The sequence below is a fragment of the Thalia democratica genome, unplaced genomic scaffold (genome assembly GCF_965202585.1).
Source record: "Thalia democratica unplaced genomic scaffold, ktThaDemo2.hap1.1 HAP1_SCAFFOLD_434, whole genome shotgun sequence".
Lineage (NCBI taxonomy): Eukaryota > Metazoa > Chordata > Thaliacea > Salpida > Salpidae > Thalia > Thalia democratica.
This window is the reverse complement of record NW_028139492.1, coordinates 1-20,446: the sequence shown is the minus strand read 5'-3', so window position 1 is coordinate 20,446 and position 20,446 is coordinate 1. Positions and strand designations below refer to the sequence as shown.

Here is a 20,446-nt window from a genome sequence, read left to right as displayed (position 1 = left end):
TTATTTTTTTCAGAAGATAATTAATAAAATATATTTTATAGAGAAAGTATATTTAGTAAAGGGCTAAAAATAAAGTGGTATACAAAACTCTATAGGCAGGATATTAAAAAATACTTACAGTTCCAAAAAATGTGTATATTTTGAAGTCGCTTCTCATAAGTTTAATTGATTTTAACACTTTTCAAGCAAAAGAAAAGGTTGACAAAACTTAATTCTCATTACAGAAAAACAAAATAGTTTACTGTTGGCTAAGCGTAAAACCATTGAAGATTAAGTTTTACTACGCATCAGTTCTTAAATTGAATTGAAATTAGAAAAAACACTTCTATTAAAATATAGTAGTTTGAATACAGTATAAGTTTTTTACTTTTGCAGCATAAAAGGACTTTATAAAGTAAAATACAGTCTAATAAGGCGTTATCTACTTAGCAAGTAAATGATAAAACAGAAATGTTTATACTAATTAGGTAGAACTAAGTTAACGTTTTTTATTTTTAAAATAGGTAACAAATCATAAACAAGCAGTCAAAAAATTAGACGTAGTTTTTTTCACATAAAGTTGGATTCATGATTTCTTATTTAACTTTTTATTTAATTTTCAGTTATAAAACTACTTAACTTGTTTTAATTAACGATAGCTAACATTTTTAAAGGTTTAAAATTGGACTGTAGTAGTATTTATTAAGTGTTTCGATTAAACTTATTGTATAATTTAAATTTTAACAAAAAGCTGTTATAACCACATAAAATAAACATTATTACACATACAAAGTCCAGTAAATCTTTTTTGTTTATTTTTGTTACTAAACACACAATATAAGGTTTGCTAACTGGTAAATAAAATTAGGAAGTACAAACACAATGATTATGCAAGCTTTTGAAGTCGTAATTTTCTGTAAAGTTTTGTAATAAATGAAATATAACAATTTAAAAACTATTTTACACAGTTTTATTTTCAAAAACACTAATGTACATTCGAAACTTCGTCGAACTAAATTAAATATGAAAACATCATTTGTATTTCTTAGTTTTTTTTCTAATTTGAAAACGTCTAATATATAATAGTTAACTTTAATTCCGAGAATTTAGAATCGAAAACGTTGTTTTACAAAGTTGATATACTCTCTGAGAAAACACCAAAAAACTTTTATAGTGCATTTTATGTTTGTTTTTAATAAACTTGCTTCAAGTTTTAAAGACTTGAAAAAAAAATTCTATTAGTATTCATACCTTATCAACGTATACGTGATGATACTTTAAATAATACATTTTGTGTCTTAAATTTAAAGTTATCTGTGGTTTTGTTGCACACAAAATGATTAGCATTTTAGTTTTCCTTTGTAATTGTTTTAATGAGCTCTAAATATTATACTTTTACGAGCAATTTACTTCAAATGTAGTTTAGTGAAATTAAAAAGCAATTATTTTCGGTTTATTATTATCACTTACTCGTTTAAGTAGTTAAGTTTTGACTGTAGGTTTTTTTTTTTGCTAAGAGTACTCTTTTTCTTTCGTTTTAGTATTCTTAAACTGAAAAACTCAAAAACCAGAAAGTAAAGTAGTGAAAAGACATTTGTTTAAAGAAAAAATTAAAAAGAACTTTCTAGAATTTTGAACATATACTATAATTGGTATCCCAATAGCTTTAATATTCAAAAATAGTTTACAAGCATTAAATTTTAATGAGACTTTTCGTTTTACTTAAAGCTTTGTTAATTTTTTCTTATTATCTACAAGATTACTTTTTTATCGTACGTTTATCTTACGATTTCAAAATGAATTAAAGCTTTGTGAGTAAAGTAGAACAAATTTGTTTTGTTTAATTAAAAGATAAAACTTTTGTGTAGTTAATACAGCCATTATGGTAGTTTATAGAACAGCTTAAAACACATCTACAAATAAAAGGTGCATTTTGAAACAGATTTGTGTAATCAAAAAAATGTGTATATAATATGAAGAGAAAATATTTTCAAATATAATTTATTGAGAATTTTGAAAAACGATTATGCATATAAAATAAGGAAGCGGTCGTAATGTAATACATTGTGGTTCAAACTTTATCTAAATTTTAAGCAGCATAAAAGAAGTTATATAAAATAGAAATTATTTAAAAAAATCACTTTTATATAAAGTTTAAATCTTACTTTATGTATTAAATTTAAATAAACTAAGTTTGTTTCAAATAGGATTTAAATCAAAAATACAACTAATCATTATTTATGTTTCAAGTATAGTTAGTATCTTACAAAGTATACTTAATTCATTTTATATGTAAATGGACTTCATAAATATTTTATTTTAGTCAGTCAGGTTTTTGCTTTAGATTGTGAGATCTAGCTCAAGTTAGATTTGCAGAACGAATACAAATACTTAAATGCTACGTATAAAGTAGCAAAAGTATTTTTATTATGAAAAAAAATTATTCTTCAAAAAGCTTGATTAACAGTCGTTTGTATAACGAGTAAGTTTAAAACTGGTCAATTTGTACGAAACTCATGCACATAATTAAAAGTAAATACTTTCGACTAAACAGTATTTTATCTAAAACATAAGCAATCTCATGAGAAAAACTTAACTTTAAAATCTTTATAACTTTTGGCGCAAAAAACTCAATCAAGGTCGATAACCTCTCGTATTTACGACTGAACGTTTGCTGCATGAAAAGTTTGCATTGTGACGTAACACGGGCAATCAAGAGTGATCACAGTGCAAGTTGGTTAATTTGTAACCTATCACCTTGTCTGTACATTTTGATTAAATGCATCGGTTTTTATTTGTCACGTTAAAATGCTTTTTTAGTTGGGCCTGTCTAGATAAAGGAGTTCTTAATATGTTTTTAGAAGTTTTTGTTTCATGTAGCTGAATGTGTTTGCTTTGGCTGTGATTAATTCCGTTTTCACAAAAAAAAACTAGATAAGTGTTTTCTTTTGAACAAAAATAAATACTGGTTAAACTACTACCTATTAGTATAAGAACCTTTCACACATACTTTTAAGCTTATAAAGTTATATTTAAAGTTTATTTTATTTAAAACAAGTATTTGAATATACAAATATTAATTTAGAAATCACTAGAACTAAAAACAAAACAACACAGTACACACATTGTTTTATTTTAATGTTGCTTTTATTTTTATAAATAAGCTGTTGTAGAGTTTAAACTTTCGACTTTTGAACCAAAATTTTAATTTTTGTATACAAGGTTTATTTTATGTAAAAATAATGTACTTCATGTAGTTTTATATTAAAATAAAATTTGAAACATGTATAGACAAGCAAAAAAAATACTTTAAAAGTACATTGTTAAGAATGGTTAAAACAAATTTAATAGTCACAAGCACTATTAGTAATAAAAACTACATTTAAGTTAATATTCATTTATTTCAATAAACGTGTTTAAAAAATTATCTACGGAACAAAATTTTAATAGTATACAAACATTAAGTGTTCTTTTTTTTGTTTTTGTTAAACAACAATACATTTGAAAACCATAAAAACTGAGAAAAGCTTACAAACAAAGTTTATTGCTTTCACAAAGTAAGCAGTTTTTAGCTTGTTAGAAAAAGTAGCATTTTGCAAGAATAAAGTGTTTAAAAATTAATTTTTTGCCGAAAACTTTTTTTCAGTCAAAGTATTCTGTTGTGAGTGGTAAATTATTAAAAAGAAGCCTTTTTACGTTGATTTGTTTATAGCTAGACGAGAAAAGGTTTAAATTTTTATAATAAACTGTTTTGTTTTCTTCTTTTTTTAAATTCAATTAAAACTTTTGGAAGATTCTAGAGTTAATTAAAATGGTTAAAATATGCTAGTATTAAGCTTGATGAAAATTTTTCTAAGTTTGAAAAAAAGACCAGTTAAAACTCTTATATGATTTTTTTCAAGTTTAAGCTATTTTATCCATACTTCTTTTTAACAAAAGAAAAACGTGATAAGATGTTTTATTATTAGTCTAAATTAAAAAACAAATACGTCTCTTTATACAGTGTTTAGTTCATTTTTAAGTTTAGTAGAACTTTTTTTTCATTTTTTTTAGTGTGAAACGAAAAAAAAGAACAATTTGTTTTAGCATAGGTATTTAACTTTTACTATTTAGCTATAATAAACAACTTAACATGGATTCATCAGTTTCTGGGCAATTAATTAGTAGTTAAAATTTTTCAGTTACTATATATAAAGTGGAAAGATTTGTTGGAGTCTGAGCAATTAATTATTACTTTTTTTTTTTTAGTTATAATAAACAAACAAAATGGATAAATTTGTCGGAGTGTGGACAATTAAGGAAAGTGAAAACTTTGATGATTACATGAAGGCTGTAGGTTTGTAATATTTTGTTATTTATTTATATTAATGGAAATTCTAAATTTAACAACTTTTATATTTTTTACAATAGTAGTTTTAGTTTAACTTTTTTGCTAAAAAATTTACAATAGAGATTTTTAAGCAATGTAAAAAAAAAATATTATAATAATTAAATTAATCTATAAAAAGCTCAAAAAAGTATAACACATTACTTTATAATATTGATTTAAAAATAAAAATCAGTTTCACTTAGTCGTTATTTGTTAATATTTTCAAACAAAATGTATAAAATATCACAATTCTATTTTTTCAATTAGAACTTATTACGAATTTAACTAGTAAAACTTGCCTTGTTTTTATCTATGAAATACCTTCCACCTTCAAAGTTGTACAATTAAACTAATTTTTATTGTAGGAGTGGGGCTAGCCCTCAGGAAATTGGGTCAGGTTGCCAAGCCAACATTGACAATTGAAGTTGATGGTAAGAAGATGAAAATGAAATCTGTGAGTTTGAATAAATCTTTTAATTATTTTTATCTCAAGTTGAAATCTTTAGCAATTTACTAGCTTAACTTATTGTTAGTTTTACTCAACATGTATTTAAATTTATTTACTCTTTTACGTTTGTTGTTAGCTTGATTTAAATGAACATTTTACAACTTTTTGTAACTTTTAGCTATAAAATTTTTAAACTTGCTAATATATTTAATGATTCAGTTTGTTTTTTATATTTAGGTATCTGCTGTAAAAACAATCCACCTTGAGTTCAATTTGGACGAAGAATTCGATGACACGACCCCTGACGGTAGAAAAACTAAGGTTTGTATTTTGTAAAACAAATTTAGTTTGAAAAAGTTCTAAATTAGTTTGTTTGTACAAATTTAATTAAAGTACACTAAACTGTCGATAAATTAAGTTGAAACCACATGTTAGATACTTTATTTAAAATTTAATGACAAACATTGATAAACATTTGCAACTGCAACTTTAACTTACTTAATTATATCCTTTAACTTGCTTAAAAACTGTGTAACTTTTTATTAGTAACGTTTGTTTCATTGTTCTAAGTTTGTAAAAGTTTTGGTAATAAAGTTAAAAAAAAAGTTTATCAGATAAAAAAAATATTTAAAGTTAAAGACATTTAAAAAGTATATTTTAACCATACATTGTAATAATACCAAAATTACTACTAATTGTGTTTAAGTATGCCGAGAAAATTAGAAAAATATTAAAGGAAGATTCATCTAAAAACAAGGTAGACAATAAAAGTGTACTAACAAGAATAAATAAGAAAGTGTTTATAAAATAAAATTTATATAAAGCTATATAAAATGTTTATCCATTGCTACTTGTTAGTTTGTTTGGTCATCGCGTAAGCGAGAAACAATTGTAAAACAATAAATTCAACAAAAAGTTTGTTTAAAATAAATAAATAAATAAGAATGTATAATGCCTTTGATAGTTGCATTCAGTTTAAAGCAATAAAAATATTTTGTGTCTACAGTCGAAATACAGTACATCTAAAAACACAATAACAAATATCTAAAATAAAATTTTATCAATATTTAAAATCCAAATATTATTATTTCTCTAGTCCAAATACACAATGCAAGGAGACAAATTGGTGCAAACTCAAAAATGGGACGGAAAAGAAACGACCATCACCAGATTCATAAATGGTGCCGGAGAGTTGGAAATGGTTGGTATTTTATGTAGTTGGTTAATAGTGTTTTTATATAATAAGTTAATAGTGTTTTTTTATAAAGTTTATTGTATTTTACAAAATAAAACTTTGTAATAACTTTGATTTGTTTTGCTCGCTTTATAAGAGCTTAAATAAAAAATTTCTATGTTATTTTTTACATAATTTATAAACTACATGTAGTGCTTCGTTTAATTGTAAAACTGATGGTTATACCAGTTGCAAAATTAAATTATTTTTAGAGCAAAAAATTGTTACCTTCGTTTTTTATAAACCAAAGAGTGATTGATAAATAAAATAGTTAGCGCTTCTATAAAGTAAAGCATAGCTTATTTTAGCTGTAAAAATATAAACAAAATTATTAAATTGTTAAAAAACAGTTACTGTTTTTTCATTTTCTAGCATAGTTTTAACAAAATTTTATTTAAACAGAGTCTTACTATGGGAAGTGTTAGCGCAAGAAGAACCTACACCAAGAAATAAACATTGCAATTTTTTTCTGTTCATATTTCTCTACCTTCTGTATAATAAACTATTAATAGTTTAAATGTTTTTATTTGTAATTTAGAAAGTTACATAAAACTTTTATTATGCAAGTATTACAACTATTTAAGTTATATCCAGTAGAAATGTAAACAAGAATATTGTATTTTTATGCTTAAACTAAGTTATGATGTATGTATATAGTGACTTACTAGTGAGTAATACAAAAAAGTGATTTCATATTTTTAAGCTTACTAATTTATACCTTTAACCTAGATTAGAGTACTTGAGTGTTATTGATTAAAAAGTAGGTATTTGGGATTATAAATAAAACTTAAGAAAAATATTAAAAAACTGTAACAAACGAGTTAGCTAAAATTGAATATTTAAACAAACAAGTTATATAGTTAAAAAGTATTAACGACGAAATACGTAGACTAAAATTAGTGCAGATTTTATCAACTAGTTGTTTTCAATTTTTTTTAACTATGATATAACATTACAGTGTGTAAAACAAAATCTGTTATAACTAGGTATAAATCATTAATAAAAGTGTGCTTATAAAGTTATTATTACTTATATCGATTCAGGGTAAGTTAAAACTTAATAAGTATGTTTGCTAGCATAACTAATTTTTGTATCAAAATATAGAAACCATATGAGTTTATTTACACAGGAATCATAAAAATCGATTTCCCAAAGCCGTAGCGAAACAAGCTTAACTATAAAACTTAAAAAAACAACAATACCACAAATGTGACGTAATAATGCAAAACAGTACGTAACAATGGTAGAATATTAGTCACCTAAAATAAGAGAGAATTTTGCAGCATTTATAAAATTTGTTTAAAACGTTTGTATATTGTACCAAAAAGCACGTGGTTTGTAAGAAAAATGTTGAAACTTGCCTTTTGAAAATAGGGAAAAGAAAAATAAGGAAAAGAAATACAAACAGTATATAAAAGCTCACAGCTGGTGTGGGGTGTTTACTCGTGGAAAAAGTTTCCTTTTGTTAAGAATGGCTTCTGTTTCTTAGAGAGTTTCTTTGCGAGTTTTGTTGAAACTAGGTTTTGTTGGTTCAATAAGTAAGTTTTTTTTTCTTGTAGGGGATTTAGAAACAATGCGGCCTATTTGCGCTAACAAATTTAATAGTTAGGGCTTTTTATAGGTTAATGTAAGTTATTGTAGGTTAGTAAAAATTTGTTAAAACTTGTTGCTACGTTAACAGTTGTTCAAAGAAAGTTTTTTTAGTTAGGATACCTGAAATTAGTTCAAAATATATAATTTTTAAATTTTTTAACGAAATATGAAAGACCAATACTTTTAGCTTTTAAAAACTTACATTTAAATAAATTAGTTGAAGTCATTTAAGTTTAATTATTACAGAAAAATGAATCAAAGTCTAATATATTGTGTAAACTACTATTACTTTAAAGATAATTTTTTTTTCCAAAATCAAGTCAACCACTGGTTATTTTTAAAAATTAATCTAAAAAGTACAAGTTAAAACTAAAGCTTAAAATAAAAGAAAGGTTTCAAGATAAGAAAAGTTAAGGTTCGAAGTTAAAGCAAACAACAATAAAACTTTTGTAAATCAAATACACCCAGCCTTGGCAAACATTTACAACGCAAAAAAAAACTTTTGCCAGTCACAACTAGCTATTGTCAACGAGTTAAAACAAAAAAACTTTCTCAATTGATTAGTTATTTTCTGCCGACTTTTTGCCAGCTTTGTGTTGCGTCACAATGCAAGTTGAGTGCGGCGAATATTTTCGAGTTTTTTGTTTACACCTTTTTAACTTTCCTGACACATTTTAGTTGCCAGTTGTTGTCAATTTTGTTTGAAAGTCTCTGGCTGCGCATTTGTGAAAAGCGGAAAAGATTGATATTTTTTTATTTTCAGTTTGTTCTGATTTTTTTTTAAACTTTAGTTGAGAACTTATTTTAGAAAATATTTTGCGAGTAGTTTTTTGTAGGAATGTTTGTTAGAAAATAACTTAAAGTTTTTTGTAAAAACAAACTATCATAAAAAGTTGATCTTTTTACTTAAAGTGTTTTTTAAATTTGACTAGTTTTATATGAATTTTAGTTAACTTTTAAATTTAATATTACTTTAAAATAACTAAAAACTACAATAAGCTTGCCTTACAAAAACTCACTCGCTGCAAAAGATGTATATTGTTTAGCAGCAAACACAAGTTATTACATTAGAGTAGATTGACATAGTTTTATTTGCTCTTTTTTAGTTTGCACAGTTCTATAGTTTGTTGTTATTTTGTTTTATCATGTTTTTTTGCAAACTAGTAACTTGTTTTCAAAGTTTAAGGTATTGTTTTATGTAACTAAAAATCTTTAAGATTGTAATTAAATTAGTTTAAGAAATCTAACAAGATAAGCTTAGGTATCATAAGACAATTTTTAATTTAGAAGAAAAGCTTTGCTTCAGACTTTATTAAGTTTTCATTTTTTACTTTTTTAGTTTATTTTTCTTTATTTTTCAGTGTGAAAGAACACAACATATATTTCTTAAAAACAAAAATTACATTACTTGCAGCTTTGTAAGTTAATTTATTAAATATTCTTTTTTATCTCTTTTGTTTGTTATAAACATAAGTTAAAGAAATTTACAACTAAGACTCAGCTTACTTTGAAAAAAATTTAATTAAAAATCACTGCAAAAGTAACTAATATTATTCCACACAAATGTTTATCACGTCACACCTGGCGTATACGTCACAAATGCAAGTTCAAATATTTTATTGTGACGTCACAATAAACTAATATTCGTTGACAATGAGCAGAATGACTAACTGACGTTTTACAAGTTGCAACAACACTTGTGGTTAGAAGATAGTTTGTGTTATTTGTTGTTTCAAGTCTTTCTCAGTTTTATTTTTATTTATTTTTACTACAGTTAAAAGAGTTAAAGATGAAACGTAAAAACTATTTTAAAGATCTTAATAAGTTAATAAGTAAAAACTCGAAAGTATATACTACATAAAGATATAAGTTTATACTTTGAAAAAGTTATGTGTTTTAAAAACTTACCCATACCAAATACCAACCAAAACGTAAAACATAAACAATAATTAAAAAGTACTAAAAAATATCATTGAACAGCTACTTTTTAATTAATAATTGATTTTTTCAAAAATTTATAATCCGTACTCGCGAAAGTTTTATAGATCATTATTTCTGTATTTGTCAGCAAAAAAAAGTATTAATCAAAAAAATAAAAACGACTTAAACACAAGGATCCGGCCACAAAAATCCCAGTGAAAAGACGCACACCGCAAAAAATTTGACAAACTTTTCACGCTGGTGCTTGAGTTGGGGCAAGTGTGCATTCTATATTTAGCAAAAAGTACATACAAGTTTAAGTGGAAAGAAATAACTTTTTCTTGCAATTGTAGTAAAAAATCTTACATTTATACTATTATACAAACAAAACTTTAATTATTTTTTTAATTCAGTCTATATTTACTTTGGACTTTATATGGGGCAATTATATATTCCAAGTTTACTAAAAAAGTACATACAAGTTTAAGTGAAAAGAAATATTTTTTTCTTCTAAAACTGTTGCATAGACATAATTTTAATTGTTTATTTTTAGTTTAGTTTAAAATGTTTATTAACTGGATATTCTCACGAAAAACAATTACTCGATAAGAAATTATTCAAAAAACTGCTATGTGATGGTTTATTTAATACTACACAAAACTTTTTATTTTATTTTAAAGCTTTACAATAAAAATTTATAGTTTTGAAGTCGATTCGTTTTAAAACAAGTTTAATTCATAGTTTTTAATTAAAAACATGATAACTTTATCATTAGCATTTAACTAAAGTATACAAATCTTTATTCTTTAGCTTTTGTGCTCTATTTTAAAGTTTCGAACATAAAACTATATTCAAAAACATCAATTCTTTTTCAGCTAAACACATGCAACAAAATTAAAACTATCTAGAATTAATAAAAAAATTTTTATACCCTAACGTACATTAACTGCAGATATTTGATTAAAATGAAAGGTTGTCAAAGTATTTGTCCAGCAAAAGTATTTAAAACACCAAACAGAGACCAAACAGAGACAACCAGAAGTAAAAATGATTTCACCAATGCAAAAAGTAAGTTGTTTATGTAATGTTTTATTTTGAGTAAAGTTGACTAAGATCTTGTAGCAACTTTATAAGGAGTTAAAACAGTTGTAGTATCTATAAAACTTTAAAACAACATTATGTGATTGTTACTTAAATACTTGTTAAATTCACCTCCCTATAACAACTTTATATTTAGTAAAAAAATATAAAATTTGTTATGCAACTTATTTAATATAAAATGTTTACCGTATCAAAGATAAGGTTTATCGCTACTAACCATTTATAAGTTTTATCTTTTGTTTAGCTTATGTATTAACAAACTTGATAAAGAATGTGTACTGAATTTTTTATTAATCTATATATAAACAAGCTAGCAACACATTGTTATGCAGAAGTTATTCTCATTGAATTTAAACAGATAAAATACATTGCAGCATTGTGAGTAAATCCTATTTGTAAACTTTTTACAAAATTACTTTCATGTTAATTTCTTTAATTTTTTCTTTGTGATAAAATTTGTTAATAGCATTTATAGTGTTAAGTAGATAAGTTGTCGATATGTGTAGTTGGTGATCAGTCGTAAGAATATTTATATAAAACTTAACAAAATGTTTTTGTTTAGAGTTTCCTTAAACAGTAGTATACCTAGTTTTAGTACAAAACAATAGCAACTTATTCTGACTGGTAACATAACCAAGTTTCAAAATGGCAAGAATTTTTCTATATCATCCCAGCTATTGTGAAGTAGATAAGTTAGTAGTGTAATGTGTAATAATTCTTTTTATAAATACTTTTGAAACCGCAACGAAATTATGACAAACAACAGACGTAAGTTATGCATTTAAACAAGAGAGTGTTTAGAAGAAGACACAATCTGAAGAGAATTAATAATGTCCACAAAACCACAATAGTTGTGTTTCACAATGAGTATACACAGGGCTGTAATACATAGAATCCTGTGTTAATAGATGTACTTTTATGACATATTGTCAAAAATTAAGAAGAAACTATTGCATCTGCTGGAAGAGATTTTTAAATGTCAACAACTGTGTACGTATAACTTAGAGTACATTTTCAAGAGAAGAATATTTTTACTATATATACTTATTTTGCTAGATTTTCAAAACTCAGGAAAAGAAATGAATCTATTTGCAAAAGTCCGTAAGGTAAAACTGTTGAAAGTAGAACTTAAGTCATTAACTTGGTGTTACTAATCTGCAGATACGAGAGATTTTATTAGAAGAGAGTTAATAACGTCCAAACAATTGTTGATCTTGCGTTTGGAATTTCTGCGTTTTAATAAATGTTGGCTAGCTCCACTCTAACCGATGTTAATTAATTAAGTCGCAAGCTTGCGTTGGTAACAGTCATTTGAAAAATGTTTGAGTTTTATACAGAGTTCTACTTGTTTATTTGGTTATAAAATTAGTCTTAAATGAGAGTAATAGCTTAACATAAGTTTATGTTTTTTATAAGTTTATAGAAATATTTTACTTTCAATTTAAACAGTGAATTTAAAAGTACTTTTTAGTAAAATATATGGGTTAAAATAAGTTTTTTTTTATTATAACTTATAGTCTGTAAAGTCGTAAACTAGCTTTAGTAACATTTCAAAAATGATTGAAATTCATATAGAGCTTTGTTTAACTTTCAAATATGAATTTAAAAATAGTTTTTGTTTAGTTAGTTGCTCAGCATAAGTTAATATTCTTTATAAGTCTGTAGAGACGCGAATTAACTTTGGTTACAGTTATTTAAAACATATTTGATTTTTACATGGTTTATTTTTTAGTTTATTAAGTGAGGCTTAATAGAAATTTTTATACAGAATACATAATTAGTTATATTTAAAAAGTTGTTTACTTAGTTTACTAACAATATCCTTTTTCAATGATAAATTGTAAGTTTTTACCATAACAATAGTTTATGTAAGTTAGAATTAAAAACTCTTCATATGATTGTCAGTAAATAATAACAATGCAAAAAATTAAGTTAGTATTGTTTAGATCTTTCTTTACTATAAAAAACAGCATTTTAAGATTATTGGTAGTAAGACCTAGTATAGTTTACACAAACATATTTGTATAGTTCAATAAATTAATTTTGCGTTTGTTAGCTTACCAAATTTGGATTGACAATCATTTTTGATTTGCCAATAAATGACAGAAGAACCTTTATTGTTTTAAAAAAGACTAAAAGTTGTATATTTAGCAGTATTATAGCTTTTATAAATTGCATCAAGCTTTTGGCAAATGTTTAGTATAGCATAAAAAGTTTTAAGTTGTTGTATGTTTTATTGTAAAAGACCAGTACAGACTATTTTTAATTAATGTTTTGTTTTTAAACTTAGTATTTTAAAACATCTGATCTGAAAATTACTAAGTTTAAATTTTAAAGCTGTTTATATCGTTTAATCAAGAATATAAAGAAAAGTATAAACATTTTTCGTTATGAATTAGCTGTTTTATAACTTATCTAAATGGATTCTAATCTACACGGAGTTAATTTTGACTTATTGGTAAGATTTAAATTCATGTTTTTAATTTAAGTGGTTCTAAATAAATAAGTCAATCAATTAAACTTTAAACTCAAAACCTTGGTGTATTAAACGTTACATAAAGTTGATATTATATTTTTTATTTGGTTGTTAAACATGCACTTAAGTTAATTCTTTTAAAGTTTTTAGTTTTGCTTTATGTTTTGTACCTTGTAAAAAAGTTTTTAATATTTTACTTTGAACTTAATGAATTTTGAATTTTAATTAACTTTTAACAACAAAACTTTATTTTCTAATGTTTTATACCTTCAAGTTGACTTAATCTGTCTTAAAACATCCATTTTCGAAAGTATATTCTAGATATATTATTATACTTTTGTTTTTGAGTTATCTAAAATCTTGGATATTTTTGTAAATTAAAACTTTATCAGTACTCTAAATTACTTTTATGAAAAAAATCATGCATTTTTAAACAAAATATTTTTATATATAGGTGCAACCAATTGTGTACAAGTTTGCTAGTTTAGAACAACTTAACTAAGTAAAATTAAATAATGTATTTACTCGTAGGTTCAACCAATGATAGACTCAAATACAAAAGAAGAAAAAGTTCACAAAATAAAACACATGAAAAAGACAGGTAGTAATAATTTAAACTAAAGTATAGTTACTTATGTGAATTTAAGCCAGGATTTCCCAAACTTTATTCAAAAAACTACCATTAATAACGCTTAAGACCTTTTTTTGTCTTAATCATTAATTCCAGAATATCTAGTGTAAGTTTCAATTTATGACCTCATTGACCCAAATTTCCACCCACTTGGCCCAATTTGGAAAACCTGATTTAAGCTAAATAATTTCTCTTGTCTTTTTAATCCATAAAAATCAGCTACAGTGTACTTAATCTTTTTTGTAAAGACTGGTAATAACCTTATAAACAGAAACTTATTTATCAAGTTAATCTTAGCTAACTATTTTCTCTTTTATTGTTCAGAGTTTAAACCAAGTATGGTTAAGTTGAGTACTTTTCCATTCTATTTTTAAACAGACTTACAATAACAATTAAACCACTAATTATGATAAAGTTTACTGATATACTTAAAGTTAACCTAAAACCAAAACACGTTTTTACTTGCTTAAAAAATTGCTAAGTTGTTAATATAAAAATCGCAACTAACACGATTATACTCCGTGTTTGACACTTTTTAAAAATAATTTAATTAGACTCGTTAAAATAATTCGTAAAACATATATAGTCCTTTCCAAGAACTAATCGTTACCTTGTAAGTGTTTAAATAAACTTTAATTGTGACTAATAATAAATCATTAGCTAAGTATGCGTGTTTAACAATTATGATGTCATAAATATTAAGTATTATGCCAACTATTTTCACGTTTAATCCGTTATTGAAAGCAAAATATACTGAAACAATTAGTAAACTTTTGTAAACTTGAAGGACCTTATTATAGCGCATTAACCACTTTTTTGCAATAAAGCTATATGTTTTACTGTAAATTGTTTGAATATAATATAATACATTAACTTTTTATGTAAAAGTTATGGTGATTAGTTGTAATTTTGTAATATTTAAACATATTGTAGTTAATTCAATTTTTTTGTGGCGGTCTTTTTGATAAGAAAGTGTTAAAGCTAATGGAGATGAAGTTGTTTTTAGTTCAATATTTTTAAAATCATTAAATTTACTTTGAAACAAAAAAAAAAGCTAATTTCTGATTAATCCTTAATATAATATAAACAAAATTTTAAAAACAATTTTTAATATTTTAGTCAATAACATATAAATTTGACCTTGAGAGAAACATCAATAAGGAACTATATGTTTAATTTTTAGTTCATGTTTACCGATACACATCAAAATCAACATGTTTTTAATTTCGTGGTTCTAGTTCCATAAAGTAAACTTTAAGAAAAAAATCCAATGATGTTCAATTTTTGTAATTCAACTTTTATAAAAAAAAATCAGAATCATCGAGCCAGCAATCGATGAAGCGTGAAGTTACGTCATCACAAAGTGACGTCACGAGCAGCAAGATAAACTTGGACAAGTCAGAGCTGCTGAAGTTGTTGTCGGTATTTGAAGGTGAACTGCAAGCCAGGGATGAGTTCATATCGATACTCAAGTCGGAGAGAAATAATTCTGATTCAAGGTCGGAAAAACAGTTCCTTAACTTTTTATTTAGTTTAATTGAGCGTTTGTATGTTTAACGAGACTAAAATATATGTAAAATAAACTGTTATAACTTTTCAAACGCATAAAAGCTCAGTTTTTTATTCAAGTTATTTTATCAGTTATACAAATCCAATATTTTACTTAAAGCGAAACTTCTAAAAATTGCTTAATTTTGTCAGGTATATATGAAAATAAAATCCTAGTATTGGTTTTATCATTTTAAATCTAATCAAATCAACAACCTTGAATGTTACAACTAATTCAAGAAACTTTTACATACTAATTTTACATTAAATAGATCTTTTTGTGATTGTTCTTGACTATTTTTTTTTAATTAATATTTATTCTATTAAAATGTTATTCCCTAGTTGTTTCGTTATATTTAATTTTATAATAAAGCATAGGTTCAAAGTGCAATAAATTTACTTTTTAATCTTTATTTACCTTTTAACACTTATAGCTGCAATTTACTTAATATACACTCAAGGTTAATCAAATTAAACACTTACTCTCTGATTTAAGGTTTGAACTTTAGTTACTTTATATGATTGATTTAACAGTTCGAATTTTAACTAGAGGAAATCTAAATTATTTTGTACAAGCATATTAATTACACGTGTTACAATAAAGTTTTTGTTTCTGATTTTAATTTTTTTTTGTTACAGTTTATCTGATTACTTTTACTTTTTAATAGTTTAGTATAAACAATAAACAACTTAGTCGTAAATGTCAAATTTATGTTGCTAAGCCTATTGCAAATCTATTTATTGTTTTGATAAATAGGGTTAATAGAATTAAACTGTTGTTTTAGTAAAAACAATAAGTTTGGCAAGCTTTTAAAAAGTTTAATAAGTTAACTATTGGCTGCATTTATCATCTATAAATCTATCAAAGTTATCTGCTGCAATATAAATTCATAATTTTTTATGTTGTTTACAAATTTTAAATTATTGTCGCTTTTTAATATAAATAGTTTTTTTTTGTAATCTAAAAAGTCAAAAGTAATATTTTTAGTTAACAAGTTTCCTTTACATGCAGCTACAACCATATTAACTTGTTTATTTTCAATGTTAAGTTATATACAGACTATTTGTGTAAAGTTTCTTCAAAAAATACAGTATTATAATTTAGTACTAACTAGTTAAAAATATGCAGAAATATATTTGAAGTTTTTAAACTCGTCATTAGGAGTATATTTTACAAACTAATAAGAATTTAACTATTACTTTTATTAAGAAAATAAAATTATAGATATGGTCTAACTGACCCGTTGAAAGCTCTCCAGAGAGACGGGACTTTTATGGGATTCCCCGAAATTGAGAGTGATGAAGATGAAGACATCGCTCAGCAGACCAAGGATCAGCTTGCTCATATCATACACGTTAGTAAATTTAATAGTATATATAATTTTAGTAAAATAACTCATAAATATAAAAGTTTATTGCTCTAAACATCTTTTGAATTACTATGATTTTTCTATTCAATTAAACAGTTGTGAATAAAAATTTAAAAGTTAATTTTCAATAAGTTATAAAATCTAAACATTTTAAGAAACAACCTAACTTTATAACAAATTAATTTAAATTAAATTATAAAGCTCTACACTTGTATAATTCTTAAAAAGAATTATTAAAACCTTTAAGTTTTATAGAGCTATATTTTTTTTTGAAAGTGTTGCAAAATTTTTTTTACAATACTAATTTATTTTAGCACAGGCTTTTACTTTGCTTGAATTATCATTAATGTTTTCACGAATACTTTTTAATTTAAAAATATAATTTTAGATTGTTAGTGAGCTTGTTTTGTAATGTTTAAAAAACAAACTTTGTTCGAAAGTTTATAATATCTGCTACATTAATTGCAGACCCTATACAAATAACAGTAAAAGTTTATATTTGTTTAAAGCAATTATAAATATCAGACTTCATGACTAAACAGTAGTTAAAAGTAACAAAAGAAAAATTTGTTAACTACTTTCTTTATTTTTATTTTTTCTTAAAGCTAACTAAAAAACCATAAATAATAATTTTAAAAAATTAAATAGATTTTTATATTTATACTTAGTTTTATAATTTTGTTTAGTACATTATAAAAAAAAAAGTTATTTACTATAAGTAGTTAGTTTAGTTAACATTTTTAAAGAAAATATATCTTAAAACTTTCAAATGTTAATGATATTTTTGTTATATTTCTTTTTTGTTTTGAATCCGGCCAATCTAAGCTATTATAAGGTATAATATAAACTTAAAAAGTTTCGTTTATTAATTTTTATCTTTAAATTAATAAGCTGAAATTAAATATCACTAAATATTTATTAAACAGAAACAAAAAGAAGCACACAGAAAATTGAAACAGATGTTTATATCGCTTCAAGAACGAAATCAAAGGGTAACTTACGAGCTAAACTCTGAAAAACAAAAACAGAAAGATTACGCAGTCAAATCTGACGATTTTGTTTCTTTGTTAGGTGAGATAATCTATGATTGTTTACAGTTTAGATTATAGTAAGTATCTGTTGTATGAACGTGTGTTAGTTTTATTAACAAGGTTATGTTTAAATTTGAAATTACAAATAATCTGGTTAGATAAAAAATATTGGTACTATTTGTACTTTTATGTTTGTTAATATAAAAGCTAGTGTGTAGTTTATGCCGACTAATTTAAAATCTAGACTTATTTAAGGTTCTATGAATACAAAAATAAAGTATATAAATGTAAATAACTAAAGCAATTTTAAGCTTATAAAACTAAGTTTTACATACATAAAGTTCAAATCTTCTTTTTAATGCAAAAAATACAGCACATGAGGTATGGTTTGAAAAAGTATTTTCATTAAAAATAAGTTTCAAATGCAACCCTACAACATACACACACATAATTTTTGCTACCTGTTAATAAATCAATGTCTCAACTTGACACTTATTTTTGCGGTCTCATATAAGCAAACAATATTTTTTATTAAAAACAAAACTCAACTTTTGTATGAGAAACATTCAAAATCGAGCACGTTCTATTTACTCTTCAAATCGTGCAAAGAAAATACAATATAGCGAAATAAACTCGAACTTGAGCGAACAAAAGTCACGATTTGTGAAAAAAAGTAAAAATATTGCAACTCAAATTTGTGGCTGGTTATTAATGAGTGCTGGCGCTTATCATAATAACAGTTATATATTTGAGTGTATTAAAAGTTTTAAATAAAGTTTTAAATGTTCACTCTATTAAAGTACAGATTTTATGAAAAATAATGTTTGCAAGTAACTTGACTATGTAATTTGGTCAAAGAAAAACATGAAATAAATCAAAATGCTTATTATGATAACATACAACAAAATTTATCTAAGTAGAATTTTTATTGACAAAGTTTCAAATAAAAGTTATTTTTTACAATTTTAGAGAATATATTTTATTGAGATGTATGTTAAACAGAAAGTAAATAGTAAAACACTACAAAAAATCTCAAACTAGCTTATAATCAGCAAAGGATTTTATTACAAACTGTATTCTTTATTATTGAAATTGTTTTATTATTTCTTTTTTCAAAAAGTTATAAATAGCAAGGGAATAGAATAAAAACAGAACAATAAAACAGTTTTTATAATAGAAAGTATTTCAATTATTTTCAGCAAGCAAAAACTTTTTTGTTCAATAAAAAGGCTAAAAATTTGTTTAGTTAATAGCAAGTATTGAAGTTTTTTTTGTAAAAATGTGTTGTAAATATTGCAAATTCAAGCGTAGTAAACAAACATTTACTTAAAAATTTATAAAATTTTATTTTATTTTTTTTTAGTTTACATGTTCTAAAAGCATTTTAATTTAAAATAAAAAGTTTTTAACTCACAAAAAAATCTCCCCAAATGTATCTGTTTGTTACTTAATAACTGTTATTAAAAAAATAGGCAGTAATTTTTTGTAAGTTTATGTTTAAGTTTTCCAACACTTTACTATTAAAAGAAAAATAAATGCTACTGGTTATTAATAATAAAAGACACACAAATGACAAAACTATGCAGATAGATATGTACTTGATTCTATTTACAGTAATCACTACATTTTGTAAATTTACTTACAAAGTATGTTTTAGTTCAAAGTTAAATACAAGAAAACCAATCCACGTAAAGTAAAAAATACATGTACTTTTAGCATTTTAATTAAAAAAATCTTTGACTCACAAAAAGATCTCTCCAAGTGTATTTGTTTGTTACTTAAAAACAATTAATAAAAAATAAGCGGTAATTTCTAGTTTTAATTTTTTTAATTTTCCAAAAATTTAGTATCCAAAGAAAAATAAATGCTACTGGTTATCAATAATAAAAGACGCACAAACGACAAAACTATGCAGATAGATAAGTACTTGATTCTATTTAGAGTAAAACGTACAATTTATAACGTAAACGATTACTCACAAAGTTTGTTTTCAGCTATCTATGAAAAGTAAAAAGTTAAAACTCGACCAGAGACAAAAGCTAAATATAAACTATTAACCAAACTCATCGCTAAAATATGCAGATATTCGCTTGATGTGATAGCAGTCCGTGATAGTAGCATTTGAGCGTAGTAACTTTGTTACAAAACTGATTAGTATTTACCACTCTCTCTCTAGTGAGGATGTGTTATAAGAATTCTGCTAAATGTCACTTCTGATTAAATACTTTTGATATGTGGAAGCTAGTAGTGTTTGCTTTGATGTTTTTATTAAGTGCTTTAATTTAGTTCCAGAAAATGTAGTGAATAGTTAAAATAAGCATTTATTTAAGTTTGAGTAATTTATTTTGTTTTAATATAAACTTAAAAACAGTTTTAGACAAAAGTAGCTTTTATAAATTAAATAAACAAACAAAGCTATTAATCAGCTGTAAGTTTACATTTAAGTTTACTTAACCAAATACATTTGTTAAAGCGTCATGAATTTGTATTAATATTTTGATTTATTTTAATTTCTAGTTTATACTGTACTTCTTATCTACTTAAAAAAAACACTTAAGTAACAGTTTTTATAAGAATGCTTAAGCTTTTAGTTTACTTTGGCTTAATTTAAAAGCTTATTTTAATGTCAGCATATTTACATTAAAAGTTTGAAAAGAAACATTTTTTTAAAATTATGTTTAAATGTAAATTAAACACAGTTAAAAGTCGTTGTAATTAAAATAAAGTCAAAAATAAAGTAACTAGT

At 24.2% G+C, this 20,446-nt stretch overlaps 2 protein-coding genes across 2 annotated transcripts; both read left to right on the top strand.

The window, feature by feature from the left end:
* The first annotated feature begins 4,225 nt into the window (after nt 1-4,225).
* LOC145846403 (fatty acid-binding protein, liver-like) lies at nt 4,226-7,191 on the top strand. The gene is made up of 5 exons (XM_082953216.1): nt 4,226-4,315; nt 4,714-4,802; nt 5,034-5,117; nt 5,893-6,013; nt 7,160-7,191. Exons 1-5 carry the CDS (start codon nt 4,246-4,248, stop codon nt 7,189-7,191), a joined length of 396 nt encoding a protein of 131 aa, XP_082809342.1. The 5' UTR covers nt 4,226-4,245.
* A 5,847-nt stretch (nt 7,192-13,038) lies between these two features.
* Nucleotides 13,039-17,740, top strand: LOC145846402 (filamin A-interacting protein 1-like; the record flags this gene model as incomplete). Its single annotated transcript, XM_082953215.1, has 5 exons — nt 13,039-13,102; nt 13,652-13,721; nt 15,067-15,250; nt 16,525-16,654; nt 17,596-17,740. Coding segments are annotated over exons 1-5 (568 nt in total), but the record flags the coding sequence as incomplete, so codon positions are not given.
* Between the last annotated feature and the right edge of the window lie 2,706 nt (nt 17,741-20,446).

Coding starts and splice junctions, on each gene's coding strand:
- LOC145846403 (XM_082953216.1), top strand. CDS start 4,246: ATGGATAAATTTGTCGGAGTGTGGACAATTAAGGAAAGTGAAAACTTT. Junction 4,803..5,033: donor AGAAGATGAAAATGAAATCT/GTGAGTTTGAAT, acceptor TTTTATATTTAG/GTATCTGCTGTAAAAACAAT. Junction 6,014..7,159: donor AATGGTTGGTATTTTATGTA/GTTGGTTAATAG, acceptor TTATTTACACAG/GAATCATAAAAATCGATTTC.